This window comes from Polypterus senegalus, chromosome 2 (assembly GCF_016835505.1).
Source record: "Polypterus senegalus isolate Bchr_013 chromosome 2, ASM1683550v1, whole genome shotgun sequence".
NCBI classification, from domain to species: Eukaryota; Metazoa; Chordata; class Cladistia; order Polypteriformes; family Polypteridae; genus Polypterus; species Polypterus senegalus.
The window spans coordinates 175,351,395-175,372,320 of record NC_053155.1 but is presented as its reverse complement, the minus strand read 5'-3'; the positions used below and the strand labels follow the sequence as shown (position 1 = coordinate 175,372,320).

Here is a 20,926-nt window from a genome sequence, read left to right as displayed (position 1 = left end):
CAGAAGGCCATGTTTGGGCTGACCAAAGACAGTCACCATGACAGTGGCACTGGTACTTTGATGCCCGCTTAGTCTTGACAGTGAATAAATTGCTAAAAACTGTTTTGATAAAATAAAAACTAAGTGATTAATATTTATATTTTGCATTATATAAACCCAATTTCAATTCTTTTATTTGCAGGGGCAGTATCTGATCGAGTGATTGTTGATCCACATATAACAGCGGTGTTGGGAAAAAATATCACATTAATCTGCAAAGTTTTTGTTGTGGAGGCTCTCACACAAATTTCCTGGGAGAAAGTACAGAATGGAAGCACTCAGACTCTTGCTGTCTACAATCCATCCTATGGGATCTCAATTGATGAGCCATATCAGCAAAGGATGTCTTTCAAAAGCCCTTCCAATAGGGATGCAACGATTATACTTGAAGATGTCAGATTTACTGACACTGGAGAATATATATGCAAGGTGACCACCTTCCCTTCTGGTAACTCGCAGTCATCAACCACCGTTTCTGTCATGGGTATGTAAGCCATGTGTATATTTAAAACGCAGAGTAAGAAAATGTTCTTGGTCGTGTGCAAAGAAGAAATTATTTGGAGAGATTCTCTCATACACCCCTCCTCCCATTTTGAGTGAGCAAAAATATTGAGCGTGTGTATACCTTAATATATCAAAGCTAAAGATATACATTTGATGCAGGAATGTGTGAGGCTGGATAAAAATGTAAATATGTACTGTATTTACATAGAAAACTAATTTATAAGTAATATAATGAGAATTAATAAGAAAAAAAGAAATATATTTAATATATATTCATTTTATAAAATATACTGTATTACCTTCTGTCCTGGATACCCAATTTTTATTTTTTCCTTGTTTGTCTTCTTTAGATCATCCTTATGTTAGACATGCTGTAGTTGTTGCCATTCAGTATTGTATTATGAGTTACAGTAGACTTTGCAGTTGTATTGTTATCCAGTGAAAAACTCCTAATTGAATGATCTTAAGTGAGAACATAATGTTTATATTCTTAATATCTTAAAGCTGAAAAAATATCACACTAGCTGTAAAAAATGATGATTAGCAGTGTCATGCATGCTTTTACATAGACACTAGCAGTTGCATGTGATGTGATACTTTAATCATCCAGTTTGTTTAAGCAATGTATACAAATTTTGGTGCTAAAATAATTATTTTAACCATTTTAATATTAGACTAATATTGAAATTATTCCTCCAACTATTTTAAATTTTTGCCATAAATAATAAGGTTTGAGTATTTTATGTGTAGAATGAATTAATTATTGTTATAGCAAAACTTATTTCATTTACATACAGTAATTTAATGAAAGGCTAACAGTTTTAATTGGCAGTCATGGGAAACAGGTGGTGTGTTATACTTTTAATATATTACAGCATTAATGTAACATTTTTAAAATGTCATCCATCAGTATGGAGCATTCTAACTGGTTTTATGTTTCTGCTTTGCACAGTGTACACCATTGACAGCTTTCTGTTTGCTCCATGGAGCACATCCTACTGTAGTTCCCAAAGGCTAACAATGTTGTACTCTTTTTCATTACATTGTTTTTTTTTTCCTGGCTGCTCACTAAATTCTTGAATATTATCATATTGCTACAATACAACACTAGACCATTGATTGTTTCATATGCACCGCATATTGTTACTAGAAGGGATCTTTCTGAGAATAGGTTTCATAAATTTAATGACAGATACAGTGGAATATTGAGTCCACCATTTGGTACTCAAATTGATGTTTGTTTACTTAACTGCTTATTTATGAGAAATCTTTTGAGTTTTATGAGACTTTAGTAGGATGTTTTTTCCTACCTGACAGCCATATACAGAAACCTCATTTCAGCCTGTCCATCAAAGTTCTTTTGAGATGCAGGTGCATTATCACTCAATCTCACTCTGTCCCACCCAAAAGCAGTTCTTCAAACACCTAATTTATTTCTAGATGCTTTTCTTAACATTACATTGGATTTTTTAACATCTGTATTAGTTTTTCTGTAACTTGTCCTGCCTTCTAGAATATTACTGTGCAACATGTTAAGTAGATTATACCAGTGAATACAATCAAGGGTGCCTTCTATGGAGGGGACATTTGATCTATTGCTTGTTGAAATGTTGCTACAGGCTGAATCTAAAAGCAGATCTGTGCTTGGCCCATTAGCCTAACAGGTAGCCTAAAGTGTTGCAGACAGCAAAATAAGCCCAATTAACATCCATCCATTCTTATCCAGGCAGATAGAGCCTATTCCAGAATTCATTTAGCACAAGGCAAGAACAACACCTGGACAGGGTGCCAGACCATCCCAGGTGAACATGCATACACACAGACTAGGGCCAATTTAGCAATGCCAGATCATGCGTCCTGCATATATTTGGACTATGCGTAGAAATTGGAACATCTTTAGAAAACCCACATGGACTGGGAAAAAACATACAAACTCCTGGGTGCACCCAGTAGGCGATTCCCAGTCTTTTTACAGAGAGTAGCACTATTGGATCCATAAGGTAAACACATATCTTTTTCAGTGAGTTACTCAAGTGAATATCATTAGATGGAGCTTGGCATGCAATTCAATTCAAAGAGCTTCATTGGCATGACCATAAACAGTTTTGCCAAAGAAATTGAAAAAGTTGAAATAAAACTATTTTTATAACCGATTTAACAGTTAGGTAAAGAGGATAAAAATAAATACAGATACAACAACAATAATAAATTAAAAATATAGCAGCAGCTTAAAAAGAGGTACCAATCAGAAATACCTGATCACTCTATAGTAAGTTTTATTTTAATAAGTGCAACCTTCTTCATTGTACTCCTCACTGTCTACCTCACAGTCCTCTGCTTTAGCTTTCTTGGTAAAGCCTCTGCTTAGCTGTCTCCATTCACAGGTCAACTGCTGGTTTTGGGTGAGATGTCTCTGTGGTCTTCTATGACTGGTGGATGTGCATTAGGGCCATGAGGCGAGCATGTGACAGACGGGATCTGTACTTGTTTATTATGTTAAGATTTGAGAATCCCCTCTCACAGGCTGCACTGCACAAAGGTAGTGTAAGAGACAGTTCAACCAATTTGACAATGTTGGAGTAAAGATCTGGATTGCTTGTATTTATTATCTGGACCAAGTCATACACAGAGGATGCTGCCAAGTGTTTCCATTTGTTTTAAGTGAATCCATTCTGTGAAAGTTGTGTCTTTGTCAAGACTCAGTATGACTTCATAATTCTGAAGAATGGTACAAACTGTTGTGTTGCCAAAATGATGTAAATCTTGTATTTTCTGAGGCCAAGTTGAAGGATCAAATATTAAGAAATGATCACATGACTTCAGTGAGTCGTATCTGATTCCAAACTCCTCAATTATCCCCCTGAGTAAGTTTATCTTGTCCCTGTCAGCATCAGCATTAGAAACAGTATATGCTCTGTAGTGGCCTTCAGCATCAAGCAAAAGTGTAAACTGTCATATGGCCACCATGAGTTCATCCTTAGATTCTCAAATGCTCAGCTTTTCCTTCTGAAACACAATGGATGTAGTCTTCAAAATCTTGCCAATGTCAAGCACGTTGCCCAGAAAACGCTGAAATTTGTCTGTGCAGATATGCTGCAATTCACTGTTATCACTTGTGGCCAGTTTAATTTTAACGGCTGGCAATAATCTTGATATTTTTAGCAGTGTGTCATGCCTCCGTGCAGACCATCTGATATTATGAAATTTACCCAATTTCACAAAGGAGATCCCGTTCTCTTCATACAACTTCTTAAGCACAGCTGTAATTTTTGCTCTTTATTTTTGTAAATAAAACTGCAGCAGCTTGACCACGGCGCGATTAAAGGTCTCACAGTACAGAACATTGCGATCAGCTGATTTTTCTGCAGTTTTCTAATGTGTGTGCAGTGCACAGAATGTGCACAAGGGAGTCTCCTACTGCAGCCAGTTGCCGTAGTTTTGGAACAATGGTGTTATATATACCGACATTAACAGCAGCCCCGTCTGTGCACACAGAGACCAACTTTCTCTTCCAGTTGTCGAAGCCTGCTTACTGGAAAAGTTTAACGAGTCCGTCTGTTACAGTTAGCGCAGATCGGTCAGCATCCAGTTCTATTGGGCCAAGGAACTCCGTGGTAAACTGCCCGATGTTGGACACAGACACAGTGAAAACGATCTCCTGCTTGGTTTTAATGATGTCTAACGATCCATCAAAAAATCAGTCCCCAGAATTCAGCAAACTCCAACTTTGCTTTCAACTCCACGCTGATAGTGCACATGATGGTTTGTATTATCCGTGTGGCCGCCTCACATGAATGAAATGCAGTTCCGACATTTACTCCTAGCAGCTCCAGTAAAGGAATATCTTCAGCATAGGAAGATAGGGGACGAGCGTGTTTAGCTTTATGAAAGACAAGGAGAAAAATATTACACAGAGCTTGCCGTTGTTCTTCATTTACCTTTGTTCGCCATCTAGCTAGAGGGCGAGTTGAAATTTCTTCCTGACCAGCTTGTTTGTTAGAAATAACTTGTACTACATTCATGTGCTCCTTGCTTTTTTCATGTTTGTCAAATTAAATTCTTTGAGCCTGTGTAAAAGGCACTTGTTTTGTCTGCGATACATGGATGCGAGCGGCACAACTTACATCATATTTCAGTGCACTCATCAGTAGCTTCAAGTCACGGGTACATCTTGGAGCCACTTTTCAGAAAAAAACTTATTTGTTTCCTTCTGCTCTGGCTCGGCTTGTTGTTTCTTTGCAGGTGGTGAAACGTCAAAGTAGCTGCTTAATGTCTGTTGTTTTTTAGACATATTGGCAACACAAGATAATCAAAACCAGAAAGAAAACAACGTATATTAGCAACATCAGGTGTCGATGCTCTTTCTGACCTTCAGGTACGCACCGGTGCCTTTGGGACACAGATGACGTTACGCATTTACAATTTTTGTCACGTATGTATACCAGCGTACCAGTTATGTGCACCACTATTTATAGATTCATAAGGGTATGCCAGTAGACTCTTACTCATTACCTATAGTAGCTTAAAGGTTAGACAGAAGTATAACCTATATTGTGTGTATATATGGAGTTCTGTGTGACATGATGTCAGGTTTGGCTTTTTTTTTTGTATTGTTCCAATGCACATAAAGGAAATAAACGTGTATACCAAAACATTTGTAATTGCAACAGTTTTCTAGGAGAAATGGTGCATTTTCTGGAAAAATTCCAAGGGGGCCCGTTAACTTCGGCCATTATTGTGTGTGTGTGTATGTATATCTATACTAATAAAAGGCAAAGCCCTCACTGACTCACTCACTCACTCACTGACTCATCACTAATTCTCCAACTTCCCATGTAGGTAGAAGGCTGAAATTTGGCAGGCTCATTCCTTACAGCTTACTTACAAAAGTTGGTCAGGTTTCATTTCGAAATTCTATGCATAATGGTCATAACTGGAAGCTATTTTTCTCCATATACTGTAATTGAGTTGAGCTCGATGGCCGTGGGGGGGGGCGGAGTTTCGTGTGACATCATCACACCTCCTACGTAATCACGTGAACTGTCAACGCAGTACTTAGAAAACAAGGAAGAGCTCCAAAAAGCGCTGAAGAAAACATGCATTATACAATTGAGAAGGCAGCGAAACAATAAGAAGCGAGCGACTGACACATACAACCATATTCATGAGTGCAGCTACTTCGGAAACAAAGCACGGTGTAAACCTAAAGTTTAAATTAAGTTCATAGACAGTTGGCATTTGTCATGCCCACGGCTAATGCGGGATACAAGTTTAATGAGAGGAAGCAGGATATAAACGAGAGTTTTGAGCACTTTGTAACTAAGTTAAAATTGCTGTTGAAGGGCTGTGCTTATGCAAATTCCGAGAGACTGTCTTTGTGGGGGGATTGACAGTTAAGGCGGGGGGGGGAGAGTCATCATCTCCCCTCCCATTCACCTCATTTTGCTCTGAGCTGAGCTCCGCAGCCAACGCAGTCTTGCGGGACCAACTTTGTGACGCTGCCACCAAATACTCACAGAAAAATCCACAATTTAAGACACACGCTGTCTCTAGAGTTTCTCCACACTCTGAATCCTCCAGGCACTACTTACAAAAGGTTACATTGACAATCGTGTTACGTTATTTTTAAAATGTTTCCTTTTCTTAGCACAAGCACAGCTGAGAAGCTTTGATGCATGTGCTCCATAACGCTTAAAAAATAACGCATTTAATCACACTTTGCATTCCAAGCAAAGGGGAACTTCTCTCAATGCATGATTTCCTGGTACACCGATTACATTGATCAGCGCTTCCCGATTCATTTTACCCTCCCACCCCTTTGGTTTGAGAAGTAGTATGAAAAAATATGAGGTTAACGCAGAAAAGCAGATCACCAATTGAAGCTTTATGAATAATGGATACTTTATTCGCCATCAATAATTGTTTTGGTAAATTTATATATATATATGTATATGTATATGTATATGTGTGTGTGTGTGTGTGTATAAACTGCTCAAAAAAATTAAAGGAACACTTTGAAAACACATCAGATCTCAATGGGGAAAAAGAAATCCTCCTGGATATCTATACTGATATAGACTGGGTAATGTGTTAGGAACGAAAGGATGCCACATCGTTTGATGGAAATGAAAATGATCAACCTACAGAGCTCTGAATTCAGACACGCCCCAAAAATCAGAGTGAAAAAATTGTGGCAGGCTAGTCCATTTTGCCAAAATTTAATTGCAGCAACTCAAAATTGTACGCAGCACTTTGTATGGCCCCTGTGTTCTTGTATACATGCCTGACAACATCGGTGTATGCTTCTAATGAGATGACAGATGGTGTTGTGGGGGATCTCCTCCCAGATCTGGACCAGGGTATCACTGAGCTCCTGGACAGTCTGAGGTGCAACCTGGTGGCATTGGATGGACCAAAACATAATGTCCCAGAGGTGTTCTATTGGATTTAGGTCAGAAAAGTGTGGTGGCTAGTCAATGATATCAATTCCTTCATCCTCCAGGATGCCTGCATACTCTCACCACATGAGGCCAGGAATTGTCGTGCACCAGGAGCCACTGTACCAGCATAGGGTCTGACAATGGGTCCAAGGATTTCATCCTGATACCTAATGGCAGCCAAGGTGCCTTTGTCAAGCCTGTAGCGGTCTGTGTGACCCTCCATGGATATGTCTCCCCAGACAATCATTAACCCACCACCAAACTGCTCATGCTGAATGATGTTACAGGCAGCATAATGTTCTCCATGGCTTCTCCAGACCCTTTCACTTCTGTCACGTGCTCAGGGTGAACCTGCTCTCATCTGTAAAAAGCACAGGGCACCAGTGGTGCATCTGCCAATTCTAGTATTCTATGGCAAATGCCAGTCGAGCTGCATGCTGCTGGGCAGTGAGCTCAGGGCCCATTGGAGGACATGGGGCCCTTGGGTCACCCTCATGAAGTCTTTCTGGTTGTTTGGTCAGAGACATTCACACCAGTGGCCTGTTGGAGGTCATTTTGTAGGGCTCTGGCAGTGCTCATCCTGTTCCTCCTTGCCCAAAGGAGCAGATACTGGTCCTGCTGATGGGTTATGGACCTTCTATGGCCCTCTCCAGCTCTCCTAGAGTAACTGCTTGTCTCCTCGAATCTCCTCCATGCCCTTGAGACTTTGCAGGGAGACACAGCAAACCTTCTGGCAATGACACGTATTGATGTGCCATCCTGGAGAAGTTGGACTACCTGTGCAACCTCTGTAGGGTCCAGGTATCGCCTCATGCGCCCAGTAGTGACACTGACTGTAGCCAAATGCAAAACTAGTGAATAAACAGTCAGAAAAGATGAGGAGGGAAAAATGTCAGTGGCCTCCACCTGTTAAACCATTCCTGTTTTGGGGGTCATCTCATTGTTGCCCCTCTAGTGCATCTGTTGTTAATTTCATTAACACCACAGCAGCTGAAACTGATTAACAACCCCCTCTGCTACTTAACTGACCAGATTAATATCCCATAAGTTTCATTGACTTTATGCTATACTCTGATTAAAAAGTGTTCCTTTAATTCTTTTGAGCAGTATATATGTATATGTATGTGTGTGTATATGTATATGTATGTGTGTATATGTATATATATGTATATATGTGTATATATATGTGTATATGTATATATGTGTATATGTATGTGTATACAGTCAACCCTCGTTTATCGCGGTTAATCCGTTCCAGACTCTGCCGCGATAAATGAATTTCCGCGAAGTAGGATTCTTTATTTATAAATCGAATATTTTCGCAGTTAGAGCATAGAAAACCTGTTTACGACCTTCTAAATACAGTATATATATATGTGTGTGTATATACATGTATATGCATGTATGTGTATGTATCTATATATCTCTATATCTCTATATATCTCTATATCTCTATATATCTATATATCTCTATATATCTATATCTATATATATATATATCTATATATCTATCTATATATCTATCTATATATATATATATCTATCTATATCAGTTTATATTTGAAATAGGGGGTTCACTCCTGCTCGCTTTTCTCGCCAACCCCCTTGGCCTGCACTACGTGTTGGCGACTTCGCTTCTCTGCTGCTTGCGTTGTAAAGAGGTGGGCTGAACACACCCCAAGGAGACACAAACCAAGTGTAATCCAGAGTCCCCGGTTCGATCCCCACTCACACCTATATTTGCCATTTTCAGTAGTAAGCTGCTCTTTTTGTTAATATTATACAGTACACACGTAAACTTGGTTTAGCATAGGTACTTGCACTGTTACTTAGAGTTAGATGGGGGTGGGTTAGAGCACATGAGCTGCTTCAGTGCAGCAGGATAAACGCACATGTTGATCCTTTTTTTTTTTTTTCTTTCAGATCATGTGCCTTCCCTGTTTATATATCTAGTGACTTCTCTGCCTGTCTGTCTCAATTACGCAATGCTCTGTCTGTCTATGTTTTAAGGTTCTTAAGAGTAACAGTTATAAGGACACTTGTTCATGTTAATTGCAGTCTCAATTGTTAAAAAATATTTTCAAAGGAGCATCCCAAATGAAAATATAACAATCTCTTTAACTGACAGTGCATACCAATTTATACATTTTATGTTCGTTTGAGGTTAAAAAGAAATAACACTTTCTCCCCAACCGGGAATCTAACTTGGGTCACTGAGACACGGCAAGCCCCCTGCGCTCTGAGTCAGCAAATCTTACTGCTACGCCATGGAAGCTGTTGTATTATTCTTGAACCTTTTTTGAAAGTGTTTATTTGACTTACTTTGGACTTCAGGCTTCACACATTTCATAGTTTTATAGTTTATGCCTGCATTTTGTAACATTTATTACTAAAATATGAAAAAGTTTGTTTTAATGTGTTTACACAGATTACTGTAGAAACGGAACACATGAAAATGCATGTGTTCCAAATAACAATCCATTATTTCCACTCTAAAACTCCACTTCACTCCCAGATAATCAATCAAGGCATGAGCTGGGAGAAGTTCGTGCATATTCTAAGTCGGTGGGGGAATGGAATAGCCGGCTGCATGCAGATTGTCTTTATTCGCACATTTACACAACAAAGGATGCTGGCGGAGAGGTGTGATGGGATTTAAGGTGGGCCGAATCTACAAGTTTTAACGTAGGCTCTGGTAATTCTGGTGTTAAAAAGTTTGTAATACAGCAGCATACTAAGTATATATACTAAGTATAGCCATTTAACATAGGAAATTTCATCATGATAGTGTGGCAGGAACACACTGTACGACACTGTACTATAGAGTTGAAACACTAGTACTAATAACCTGTTTAAAACTAAATGTATACTTGTAACGTTGGCTTGGTTAATAACATTGATAACATTCTACTCATCTGCTTTATCTGTCACTGTATCTGTGAGAATTAAGTGTGAAACAGCTGACATTCCTGTCTCCTTTGTCGTATAAAAATATTTTTCTCATTCTAAACACAGACTGTATTTGAATCGTGAAGGGTGGTTATTTGTGCTCAATAAATCTTCCATGGCACTAACTACTTAGCTGTATTTTTCTAGTAGCATGTATAGTAGTAGCAGCATGTGGTATGTTTTAAGAGCCTTTCCCTTGGTAAAAGTTGTCTGCTACTAACAGACAATGGGGCACCTCTGACCAACAGTCAATTGTGGCCAATGAAATCCCCAGAATAACTAATTGGTGAGTGAGGAGGTGGGTTTGGTTTTTGCTCTCAGTTCTAGAAGAGAAAGCTGTTTGATAAATTAAATGACCACTGAAATTCACAAATTCCGTCTGTGGCAGTGATGAGTACTTGCACATGCTCACAAATCTATACTCTTCTCTAAACTATTATTATGACTACATGATTTTACATAAGTACTCTGCCAGGAACAACTAGTGTGGTGAAAAGTTACAATTACAGAAACTATTATTGTTCTTGTATTTCTTATTGTCATTTAGTTCTACTTGTCTAATATGTTTTCATTTTTATTTTTAGTTAAGGAAACATTTTCATTAATGTGTTGTTTTTAGCTTCCATTAATGACAAAACACTTAGAGTTGTAATAGACTGAATTACAAGATTTTTTTTTTTTTTTAATCAAGGACAGGTTTTATAATTCAGGTTATAAAGACTTGGCTTCCTGAAATCATGATACTGTTGTCCCTTTTTGGTGACTGTTTCTTTGTATCAGATTAAGAGTCAGTTTTGAATCTGATCGTCCCAAGATACTTGAAATTTTTGGCCCTCTTTTGTTGGGTGCTAACAGTTTCCTCTAAAATTGATTACCATTTCTTTGTTTTCTTAGTTTTTTTTTTTTTTACATTTAATTGTACAAATGGCATTTTAGCAACACAATCATCTACAACTGGATCATGACAGGTTTCATTCTCAATAAACTGAGTCAAAATCACAGAACTTTGACAAATTTTATTTTCAAATTTACTGTCGCATCCATTTGCATACAGTATAGAATGTACTAAAATGTGAAAGAACATCCCTCTGAGGAGACCCTGTTAATGAGGACAGCTAAACAGACAGACATCAAACTAATTTGTTTTTTGAGTCCTGGCTGTTTTTTAAACCAAGTTAAAATCCAAATAAAAATCTTAAGCCTGTTTTGCAAGGAAGTGGAGCTGTAAGAAAAATGTAGATAAAACTACATACTTTAAAATTAACTGAAATATAAGCAAAATTAGATGTTTACACTTTCATGAATATTTGCTTGGTTGACAGAAATTTCTAACCAGTTCTACCTTCACACATTTTATAGGCCAGGTAAATGATTAGTCAGTATTTTATCAAATTTTATTTGCTTGTGGCACAGTTAGATTTTAAGGTTGTCTGCTTTTGTGCACCATTTGATTGTTTGAATTGTCATAGTTTAAAAAAAATACATTCAAGAAGAGTGTTTGTCCAGGCTATGGACGTACAACTGTATAGTCATCCATCCATTCAAGTATGGTTAATTATACTTTTGGAAAAGAGGCAGGTTAAACAACTTATTGATGGTCTAAGGTGAGGATTAAACCCATAATCCACACCACCTCCTCAGCTCCTTAGATCATCAAAAAGCGGATAAAAAGGAAAAAGTATGCATATACAAATTTAAAACAAATAATTAGTATATATTAATTTATCATGAAAAGATGGTGGTTATCCTTTAGGCGAAGAACCATTGTGATAAAAAATACATTGCTTAAGACAGTATCACCAGACTTTAGTACCACAAGAAACATTTGAACTTGGCATTACTATAAATAAAGGCTTTTTTGTGTACTGTGTAGATAAAGTGTACAACTTGACTATACTTAATGGTTGTCATGCTTACTGTATGTATGATGTAAACTAACTTATCCTCTGTTATTTATTTTTTTTTTTCCTCTTTTTCTCCAACACAGTTGAACCAAAAGTATATGTTGTGAAGGGTTCACAGCCTCTGACTGATGGTGGAAATGAGACCATAGTTGCAGTGTGCAAGGCTGAGAAAGGAAAACCCGCTGCTGAAGTCACCTGGGAGTCTGATGTTTTTGGACAGTCCTTTCAAAATCTGAGCACAGAACCTAATGAAACAATAACTGTTAGCAACTATTACAAGTGGATACCAACCAGATTTGCACAGGGAAAACAGCTAACCTGTGTAGTCAGGCATCCAGCCTTGGAAATGGAAGTTCGAATTCCCTTTGTTCTGAACATAAAGCGTAAGTATTTTCACCCCCAAGGTTTGGAGGTTTGGCTTTAACAGGCACATTTATTGCCGGCACCTTATTTTATAGGATTTTAAAATAAATCAGATAATCAGTAGTTCTGATTTGTTGTTTTTTTTCTCTATGATAAATATAAGGTACTCTGTATGCAGCATATAAAGCTGTTTAACTTGCTTTAGCTATATATATATATATATATATATATATATATATATATATATATACATACACTAGTTTCATAAAACTGTAAAAACACTTTAAGACTTTTCAAGGGACATGGCTCATGTCACAGTATCCCTACAGATATCAACTGTCTGTTAATGGTGGTACATGTGTGCAGATAAGGATATAATTATGTTAAATATGACATCTGTAGTCATGGTCTGCTAATTATCTCTTGTGTGATAACAGCATGAAGTGAGCATGCTAAGGGCTAGGAAATACTGAAAAACAATGAAATGAGTATGCACTTCATCCTTGTATCGTAAGTAGGCACTTCTTCATCCTTGTACTACCGTAACTTAAGTGTATTAACAGTGATCTCCAAAAGCAATGGAGTCTTAATTCACAAGCAGAAATATTTCACAAACCACACATATAATTGCTTATAACCCGCCTGGGCTTCAAGCTGAGCATTTCCAGAAAAGCAATACTATTGTTACAGTTATTACTTGGTTCTTATCCATCCATCCATCCATCCATTTTCCAACCCGCTGAATCCGAACACAGGGTCACGGGGGTCTGCTGGAGCCAATCCCAATTTGAATTTAATTCCATTTTAAACATACTTCCTCCGACCCCTCCATACTCATAAATTGTAATGAAGTGTTAGTGTATAGAAAACAACATAAAGGTATATTTTTATTATAGCTTATAGCTAAATATTGTGTACATCTTAACATTGTTTGCCAGAATTATTCCTGTTTAATTGCTTCAATTATGATTGAGTAGACCCGAGCAAACAACTCGACCAACATTAATTTCACTTATGTTCAGTAGAAAAAGGGATGCTTTTATTTATTTTTTTTAATCAATAAAAAATAAAATGAACATTTGGTAGGAATATTGTATCAATGTGCATATAAGTAGAATTTATGGCTGAGAGGGCACACTATACTTTAAGTAATGGCATGGGGATAGCTATATGTAAAATCAAAATTGCTGCCCATGGACAAAATGACTTATACAAAAGTAAGGTTGATAGAAGAATGATTTCCAAATATCAAAGCCTTGTAACCACCACAGGATTACATGATCTACACCGGGGGTGTCAAACTCGGGTATGGGAGGATTGCAGTGGCTGCAGGTTTTAAATCTAGCCATCTTCATAACTTCCTTTAGCATTACATTTGTTCCTCAAAAAAAGTAATTTTTCAAGCAAATTCTTTGCCTACATGCCCTGTAAATGGGTGTCCTTTTGCACTGCACTTACCAATGGAGTCAAGTTCATTGTAAAATACACACTTGGCTAATGTTAACTGGCGGTAAGTTATAAATTATACACTAAATAATCCTATTTAGTACGTGCATTGAAAAAACATCGGAGGCTAGGCCTACTATCATATTGTACTCGCCAATAAATGTCTTTCGTGTGCATATGTGACCGATGATATGTTGTTGATGTCTTAAACTAACATTAATTATTGGATGATGAGGCTGGGGATGATACTGAAGCAGGGTAATCAATACATTCTTCTTCAGTTCTTGATTCAACCAAAGTTGCATCACATTTTGATCCTATCTCTCCTTGACTTTCACGAGATGTGTACTCGGATTTGTCGGATGATGTTTTCTTCAAAAAGATATCTATTGTATCTTGAACTATCCATTTCTTCCTTTCTTCATACATACGTTTTATAGCAAGATAATGCATCATAAATCTGTCATAGCTAACCTCTGTCTTTTCAAAAAGTTTAAGTCCTTGCTCAATGAAGGAAAATGCTTCTGCCATTTTCTTTGTTGTGAACTTTGTTTCTGCATCTGCTTCAATTTCTACTTCCTCTTCAAAGTTTTCTTTCTTCCTCAAGTTCAGTCAAATCTCTAGTTGTTAAGTGTTCCTCCTCAACATCTAGAAGTTCTTGGATATTTTGTTCTACTTCCAATTCCAGCATTTTTGCCTAGCGATACAATCTTTTTATTTATTTTTTTGACCGCATTTTTCTGAAAGCCTTTAAATGTGTTCACATACACTTTCAGAAGATTTTTCTATACCCCATTCATACATTCCTTCATTACTTTTTGCCATGCTCTAGCAATGTCAGAATATTGAATTCCTTCCAATAAAGTCTGAGTTCCTTTTCTTCAATAGCTTCCACAGCTTGAGCGAAAGTGTTCCGCAGATAATACGCCTTGAATGTAGCCACAGCAGGTAAAAAAAAAAAAATTGTATAAACCAATCTTTTTTTTTTTTTTCTTCTTTTCTTTTATTAGCTAAAGCTCTGGGGTTTGCCAAGAGGGTAAATCATGAAAGGCTTTAATTTATAGCCAGCAACATATCCTCCTAAAATAAGAGAAACATGATCCTTTAAAAGCCTTAAATCCTGGTATCGTCTTAGCTTCTTGGTGTATGTATGTTCGCTAAGGCATTCGCTTACAATACAATCTAGTTTCATCAGCATTAAAGATTTGTCCAGACAATTATTTCTCATCAACAGTAATCTTATGAAGTTCTTCCTTGAATTTTTCAGCTGCTTTATTATCTGTGCTTGGTGCTTCACGACTGATTTACACATTATGGAAATTGTGACGATTCATGAAACTTTGAAACTATTCATGACTTGCCATAAAAGTTAGAGTGTAGGTAGGATCATCATAACTTTCCTTAAGTGTGCCTTAGCCTGTATTGAGAGTAGGTTAAGTGGTATATGCTTTTGTATCTGCTCATCTATCCATGTTGTGAGTAGTTGTTCCATATCCTCTAAAGGTCCTGCTCTCTTCTGGGTGATAATCATTGAATGCACTGAAGCAGATGCCTTGATAGCCTCCATTATCCTTTTCTTGTCTTTGATAATCGTAGCTATTGTCAACTGGGATAGCTGAAGATCACGTGCAATGGCCATGACAGGCTTTCCACATTCATGAAGGCTTATCTTTAATATCTCTTTCAAACTAATGGCTTTCCCCTTCTTTTCAGTACCAGCAGGAGAGGCACTTGGGCATTTAGAAGACATTTGCACACTGTTAAACGGTCTTAAAAAAGAAATTGCAGAAAAAAAAATGCACGGCGTAAAAACAAAATCACTGACCTTTTTATCGATCACTAGCAAGACTGGGGCATCTCAACACCGTGGAGGTTCCCATGGTCCTGTCAGCATCCCAACGTATCGTACCGCATCACCCACAGAAACGTTTGCATGCCACACCAACTTGAGAATTTTATATTTTACAGTGGTTTTTTTTTTTTATAAATTCTTGTATTCATTGAAACTTCAAAAAATCGTAAGTCAGCCCATCATAAACTGAGGGCCATCTGTATTTATATAATTAAAATGAAAATCCTTTCTAATCTCTAATAATTCTTTTAAGAAGTTAGATTCAATTGTAATCTCATTTATCTGGGATTCAAAATGACCATGCATTTAAAAGGCAACTCAACATTGATATAAAGCTAAAGGTGGATTAAAAACTATCTAACTTTCAGTTCTAATACCGGGGTGGAGATATTAAGACACTGATGCAAGTGGAAACAGACATAAGTCTACTAAACTGCACCTCTTTGGTTATCCTTGGCAAGGAAATCTTGCTTAAAAGCTTTTGTGTATGCTTTATTCTAAGCTCCAGTCAATACTAATTTCTGTCAGTTTATTCCATCAGTCACAATTTATTGAAGATGTTGACAAATTTTGAGAGAAAACATAAAAATAAAATTAATGTGCAGTTTCTTTGTAGGACTATACTTGGTTATCCTAGTTTAGTAGATATCAGTGCATGCCACCTGTATGGGAGACGCATAGAATCCATAATGTTGTTTTTGTACTAGATAGTTTAAAACTTGTACATATGTCCCACTGTGCTCCTGTTTTCACTTTGGCACTTTTCCTGGCTCAAGCTTAGTCCATAATCTGTTGTGATTTAGTATATTGTAATACATTTATTTGATACACCTAAATAATATGGTTTACAAAAATTCCACAAAAAATAGCCTCACATATAAGGAAAATTCTAACAATCACGTCTTGAAAAGTGCTGATTTCCTATATATTGTCATAGAGCAAAAGAGCATTTAGCTGCACTAATGATTTTAGTACTTTCAGCCATCCTGTAGAGAAGGCATTCTATGTGAAAATTAAGACTTTAGTGTCAATCTATCCATCAAAGTGTGTGCACTGCCACTTACACTATTAGAGCCCACAACTAATCAGTCAATCAATCTTTTTATTACATAACAAATTGCATTAGAAAAACACTAGAAAAAAAATGACGTGAAGAATCATGAAGGGAATAAACCCTGGCAAAATAAATTTCTATTGACAGGTGCACTGATGCCTGTATCTACTAACCTATGGTTATTTATATATTTGTTACTTTAAATTCTAGAGTTTCATAGTGGCAGAATATAAATTTACTAGCCAACCCGCGGCGTACCATACGCCGCATAATCAGGTCGGTTTTTTAATGATTTTTAAGCACAGGGAGAAAATTAACATTTGAAAAATCGGTAATGTAATAAATCAGCAAGAAATGTGACATTATAACAATGCACGGAACGAACCAATACACAATCGTCCGTGACTGAAAACTGTCGGACCAATCTTGTTGATGTGAGCGAAGGGAAATGTAGACGCGCGCCTTCTGTTCTGACATTGCTGGAAGAGTTTGCCACTGGAATGCAAGACGCTAAATGAAGATCTCATGGCAAGCCTGAAAGCATAAAATTGGAGCTGTGTGACTCGCGTTCTTTTCGCGGTTCGCTTTTACTCAACATGGGTTAATTGTATGTGCCAGCCTGGATCTCCGAAAGGGAATAGCAGTGGAAAAACCATCACAGTTCATATTGAGAACAGAGATACGCTTGCAAGCATCTCCCCTTGGATATATGCAAATGTCGCGTTGTGCAGGAGGTTCCCCGTCTTCACCTACAAAGCAGCAACATCAGTTTGACAGGACGGGGCATTATACCTTCTCATATCCAGACTTGGATTTTCCATGAACACCATTCTTGCAGCAGTAACAGAGTAACCATGAGTGATAATGTCATGCATTTGCATGTAAGCCTTTGCAAAGGGATTAACCTGGCGTATCATGTTGTCTACTTGAAGCAACAAAATGTCACTGCAAGCGCTATTACATTCCTTTTGCAAACATTTACTGGTAGCCTCAGCAGTATCGAAGATATATAACTGACCGTATTGTGGTGACATGTCAGGATTGTTATATAAAGGAGAGACCTGGTGATAAATTTGACTGTGGATTCTGAAAGCATACGGTCCTTGTCCAGATGGTTGAGCGATGTGTGCGCCCATTGATGCGAAAGCTAAAGGAGAGTTGTATTCCCTGATATGATCACAGTAATTTCGGGACAGCGGGTTCTTGCCAGTCAAGAGGTCTTCCAATAAAAGAGGGGGCTTGGATAGCGGTGGCAAAGACACCTTGCCGGCATGACAACACTTAGTGTAATGTCTGGATTTGTTGACCTCTGCTGGCCAATGAAGAGCATTGCAAGAAGCACATAGTGCGGTAGGTAGGCCAATGTTATGTTCTTGGACGTGAAAGGCGGTATCTTCTTGAAAAGCTGCAGAAAAGTGAATGCGATGTTTGTGCATGAACGATTCAGAATGCGTTCTTTCAGTGGAGTGGGTGTGTAAATGTGCTTTGAGATATTTCTGGCGTGTGAAGGTTTTGGAGCAGTGTTGACACTGAAAAGAATTCATCAGGGAATGTGTTTTGAGATGGTTAGTAAGGTATCTGTGTGCGTGAAAGTGCTTGCCGCAAATTTTGCATACAAATCTTTGCGTTAAATGGATCTGCATATGGTTGTGGAGATCCATCTCACCTGTGAAGTCCTCGTTACAAAATGTGCAATTGAAGGTGAGAGTGGAATGAGTTTGTGTTTTTTGAGTGCGCGAGTTGTCTTGAAGCATTGTTGGTAATGTTCACATTGCATCACTCGGTTAGTGTTGTGTTTTTTCAAATGTGCATTCAGATATCTGTGCACTTGAAAGTCCTGTGTGGAATGCATGTGTTCAGGGGAGTGTGTCTTTAAATGTTTTTCAGGAAGAGGAGAGTGGGCAGGTGACGTCACATTAGTGTGGCGATCAAGTGGGTGTGCACATACCGACAGAGTCAAAAGATGTCACCAGAAGGTAATCATATTTGAGAGGCATGAGAACCTCGTAATGCCCATGATCCAAAGGACCGCTAAAGAGCAGGGATATGAAGAGACGCTGGGCCGGATTGTAAATTGGAGGAGAGGCATGAGGACGTTCTTGGAAGTAAATGCTAATTGTAGCTGGAAGGATTTGGGACATTGCCACTGCCTCGCCACCATAGACTCCGGACGTATTCATGTAATCCGCGTATTGTTGAGCAGACTGTATAACAATGCCTCTGAGACTAAGAAAAACGGACACCACGTCACCGAAGTTATCTCAATGTGGCCAAACAAAGCTAACAGCCATGTTACGAAGTTTGAGAGCAACAGTTTCGTCAATGACATTTCTTCAAAAAAACCCGACTGACAGAAACAAAGTTACCTGAAGCAGGAATTTCTATAACATTGAAAGAAGTCTTGTTTCAATGAAATACATTTGAAGCGGTAGCCATGGAGGGCAAAAGAATAGCCAACGTGGCTCACAGCTGGGTTTGGACCGCAGCACAGACCAAAGTGAGCGAGTATGTGTTTGATGAGCTGTTTGATTTGGAGGGCAGTGGTTTGAGGTGCGTTCCTGAGCACGTGGGAGAAGGGGTAGAGTTTCTGGGCGGGGCTTCATTGTTCCTTTCGCATGGTTTTTCATGGTGGACGCGGTCGGGTGTCGAAACCGAAAAGAATAATGAAATGTCAACGTGGCTTAGATGTGCATGTGGACTCCTAGCACAGACGAAAGGGGCTAACTGGGTGGTCGGTAAATTTTTGCGTCCGGGCACATGGGCAGGCAGTGTGAATGCCTAGAGAGCGAGGGTAGAAGCGGGCCGGTGAAAAAGGAGTGTTAGTGGGCAGGGAAACGTCTTCCGTATTTCTGCAGGAGCATCTAAGATGCGAATTGCTGTATGTAGCGTGTAAAACAGTTTGCTATGGTGCATACGGTCGTGCGTCGTAACCGAAAACTCGGTTTTTAAAGACTGCTTACTTCATTGTGTTTTAACCTCAGTTGTAAAGGATTGTTTTAAAGATCCCATGGGATACCCCTCGCAAACCGTTTTACACGCTGCATATGGCGATTTACCTCCGTGAGAAACATGCCTCTATGAACAGTGCAGGTGCATGTGGCCTCTATGACAGACGAATATAAATGACGCCGTTTCTTCTGTGTCGTCGCGTCCGAGTTGGTGGGCGTGGCTCTGCTAATTATCGTCGTGTCCAATGGTCTTTGGCTCCTCCCTGCGTGCAACATCGGTGTCTTGTCGGCGGCTCAGTGAATCCATTTCCCTTCCAGCGTGCTTTCCATGGTTGTCTTGCCTTAGTGAATTATATATAGGGAGTAACTTTGGCTACTTGCACAAAATTACAGATTGTTTTTGCTGTTGTTCCCCTTTTTTCTGTTGACTTTGATTTTTTTTTTTTTCCATTCTGTTTTTTAGTAAAGTATATTTTAATCAATAAAAAAAGACAACAAATCTCCACTGTCTCACACAATGAGATTACATAAGCATGTCACTTGGGTTTACACAACATTACTCAAATCCATTTAATTCTTTTTACATCCTCCAATTGCACTTCACAATATCATGGCAGTATCTTTTCTAGAAAATATTCATCTCACTTCTCAAATGGAGTGAATGAATACTCTGTCTTTACATTGTAATAATTTGGAGTTAGTGTAAGCAATCTTTAGTTCATGTGGTGATTTGTTAGGTCTTGATTGTTCTTTTACCTCATCCATTTGACAGCACTTAAACTGTGAACATTATTGTTTTTGTCTCTATATGAAGCAAGATCTTAGTTCTCTTATTCAGCTGAAGGACTTTAGGTCCCTAGCACTGGCTGGTTCATTCACTGAAAAATTACCGACTAAAATTAGGTCCCATAGTGGCATCTGGTTTAACACTGATGTGTTTTATTTTTAGGTGCTCATACATCACAGTTTTGCTCCCATACCAAGTAAACTCATTTTTACAGATTATTGGAAGACACAGATTTCTTACCACATGTGAAGCTGAAGTGACTTTAATTTTTGAGTTCCTTGCAGTTCATACAACCATCTTACTTCTATCCTCCTCCTTTGCCATATTTCAAAATGTAATATTGCTCGTGGACAATGAAATCATGTATGTAATACTTGACAAGTAACTAATTGATAACAAAATTTGTTGGCAACTGTTAGCAGTTATTATCAATGAATTAATCAATTGTTGAGGCCCAAATAAGAGATTCACTTCAACATGGAGAATCTGTACATAGCCTGTGTGAACGTAATCAAGGGTTGGGAGGAGGGTATTGAGGGATTTCAGTGAAATGCTTGACAAATATGTGTGACAGTGCAGGTCCTGCTTCATGCTCCTACTTCCAGATTCAGGAGCCCTTGAGCCCAACACCGTTGGTAAT

General features: G+C 38.2%; 1 protein-coding gene across 2 annotated transcripts in view; it reads left to right on the top strand.

The window, feature by feature from the left end:
• nectin3b (nectin cell adhesion molecule 3b) overlaps nt 1-20,926 on the top strand; it is a 531,994-nt gene that overhangs the window by 123,764 nt on the left and 387,304 nt on the right. For both annotated transcript variants that reach the window (XM_039744956.1, XM_039744955.1), the window contains exons 2-3: nt 182-523; nt 11,920-12,219. In XM_039744956.1, coding sequence (XP_039600890.1) covers nt 182-523; nt 11,920-12,219 — 642 coding nt within the window. The remainder of the gene's footprint in view (nt 1-181; nt 524-11,919; nt 12,220-20,926) is intronic.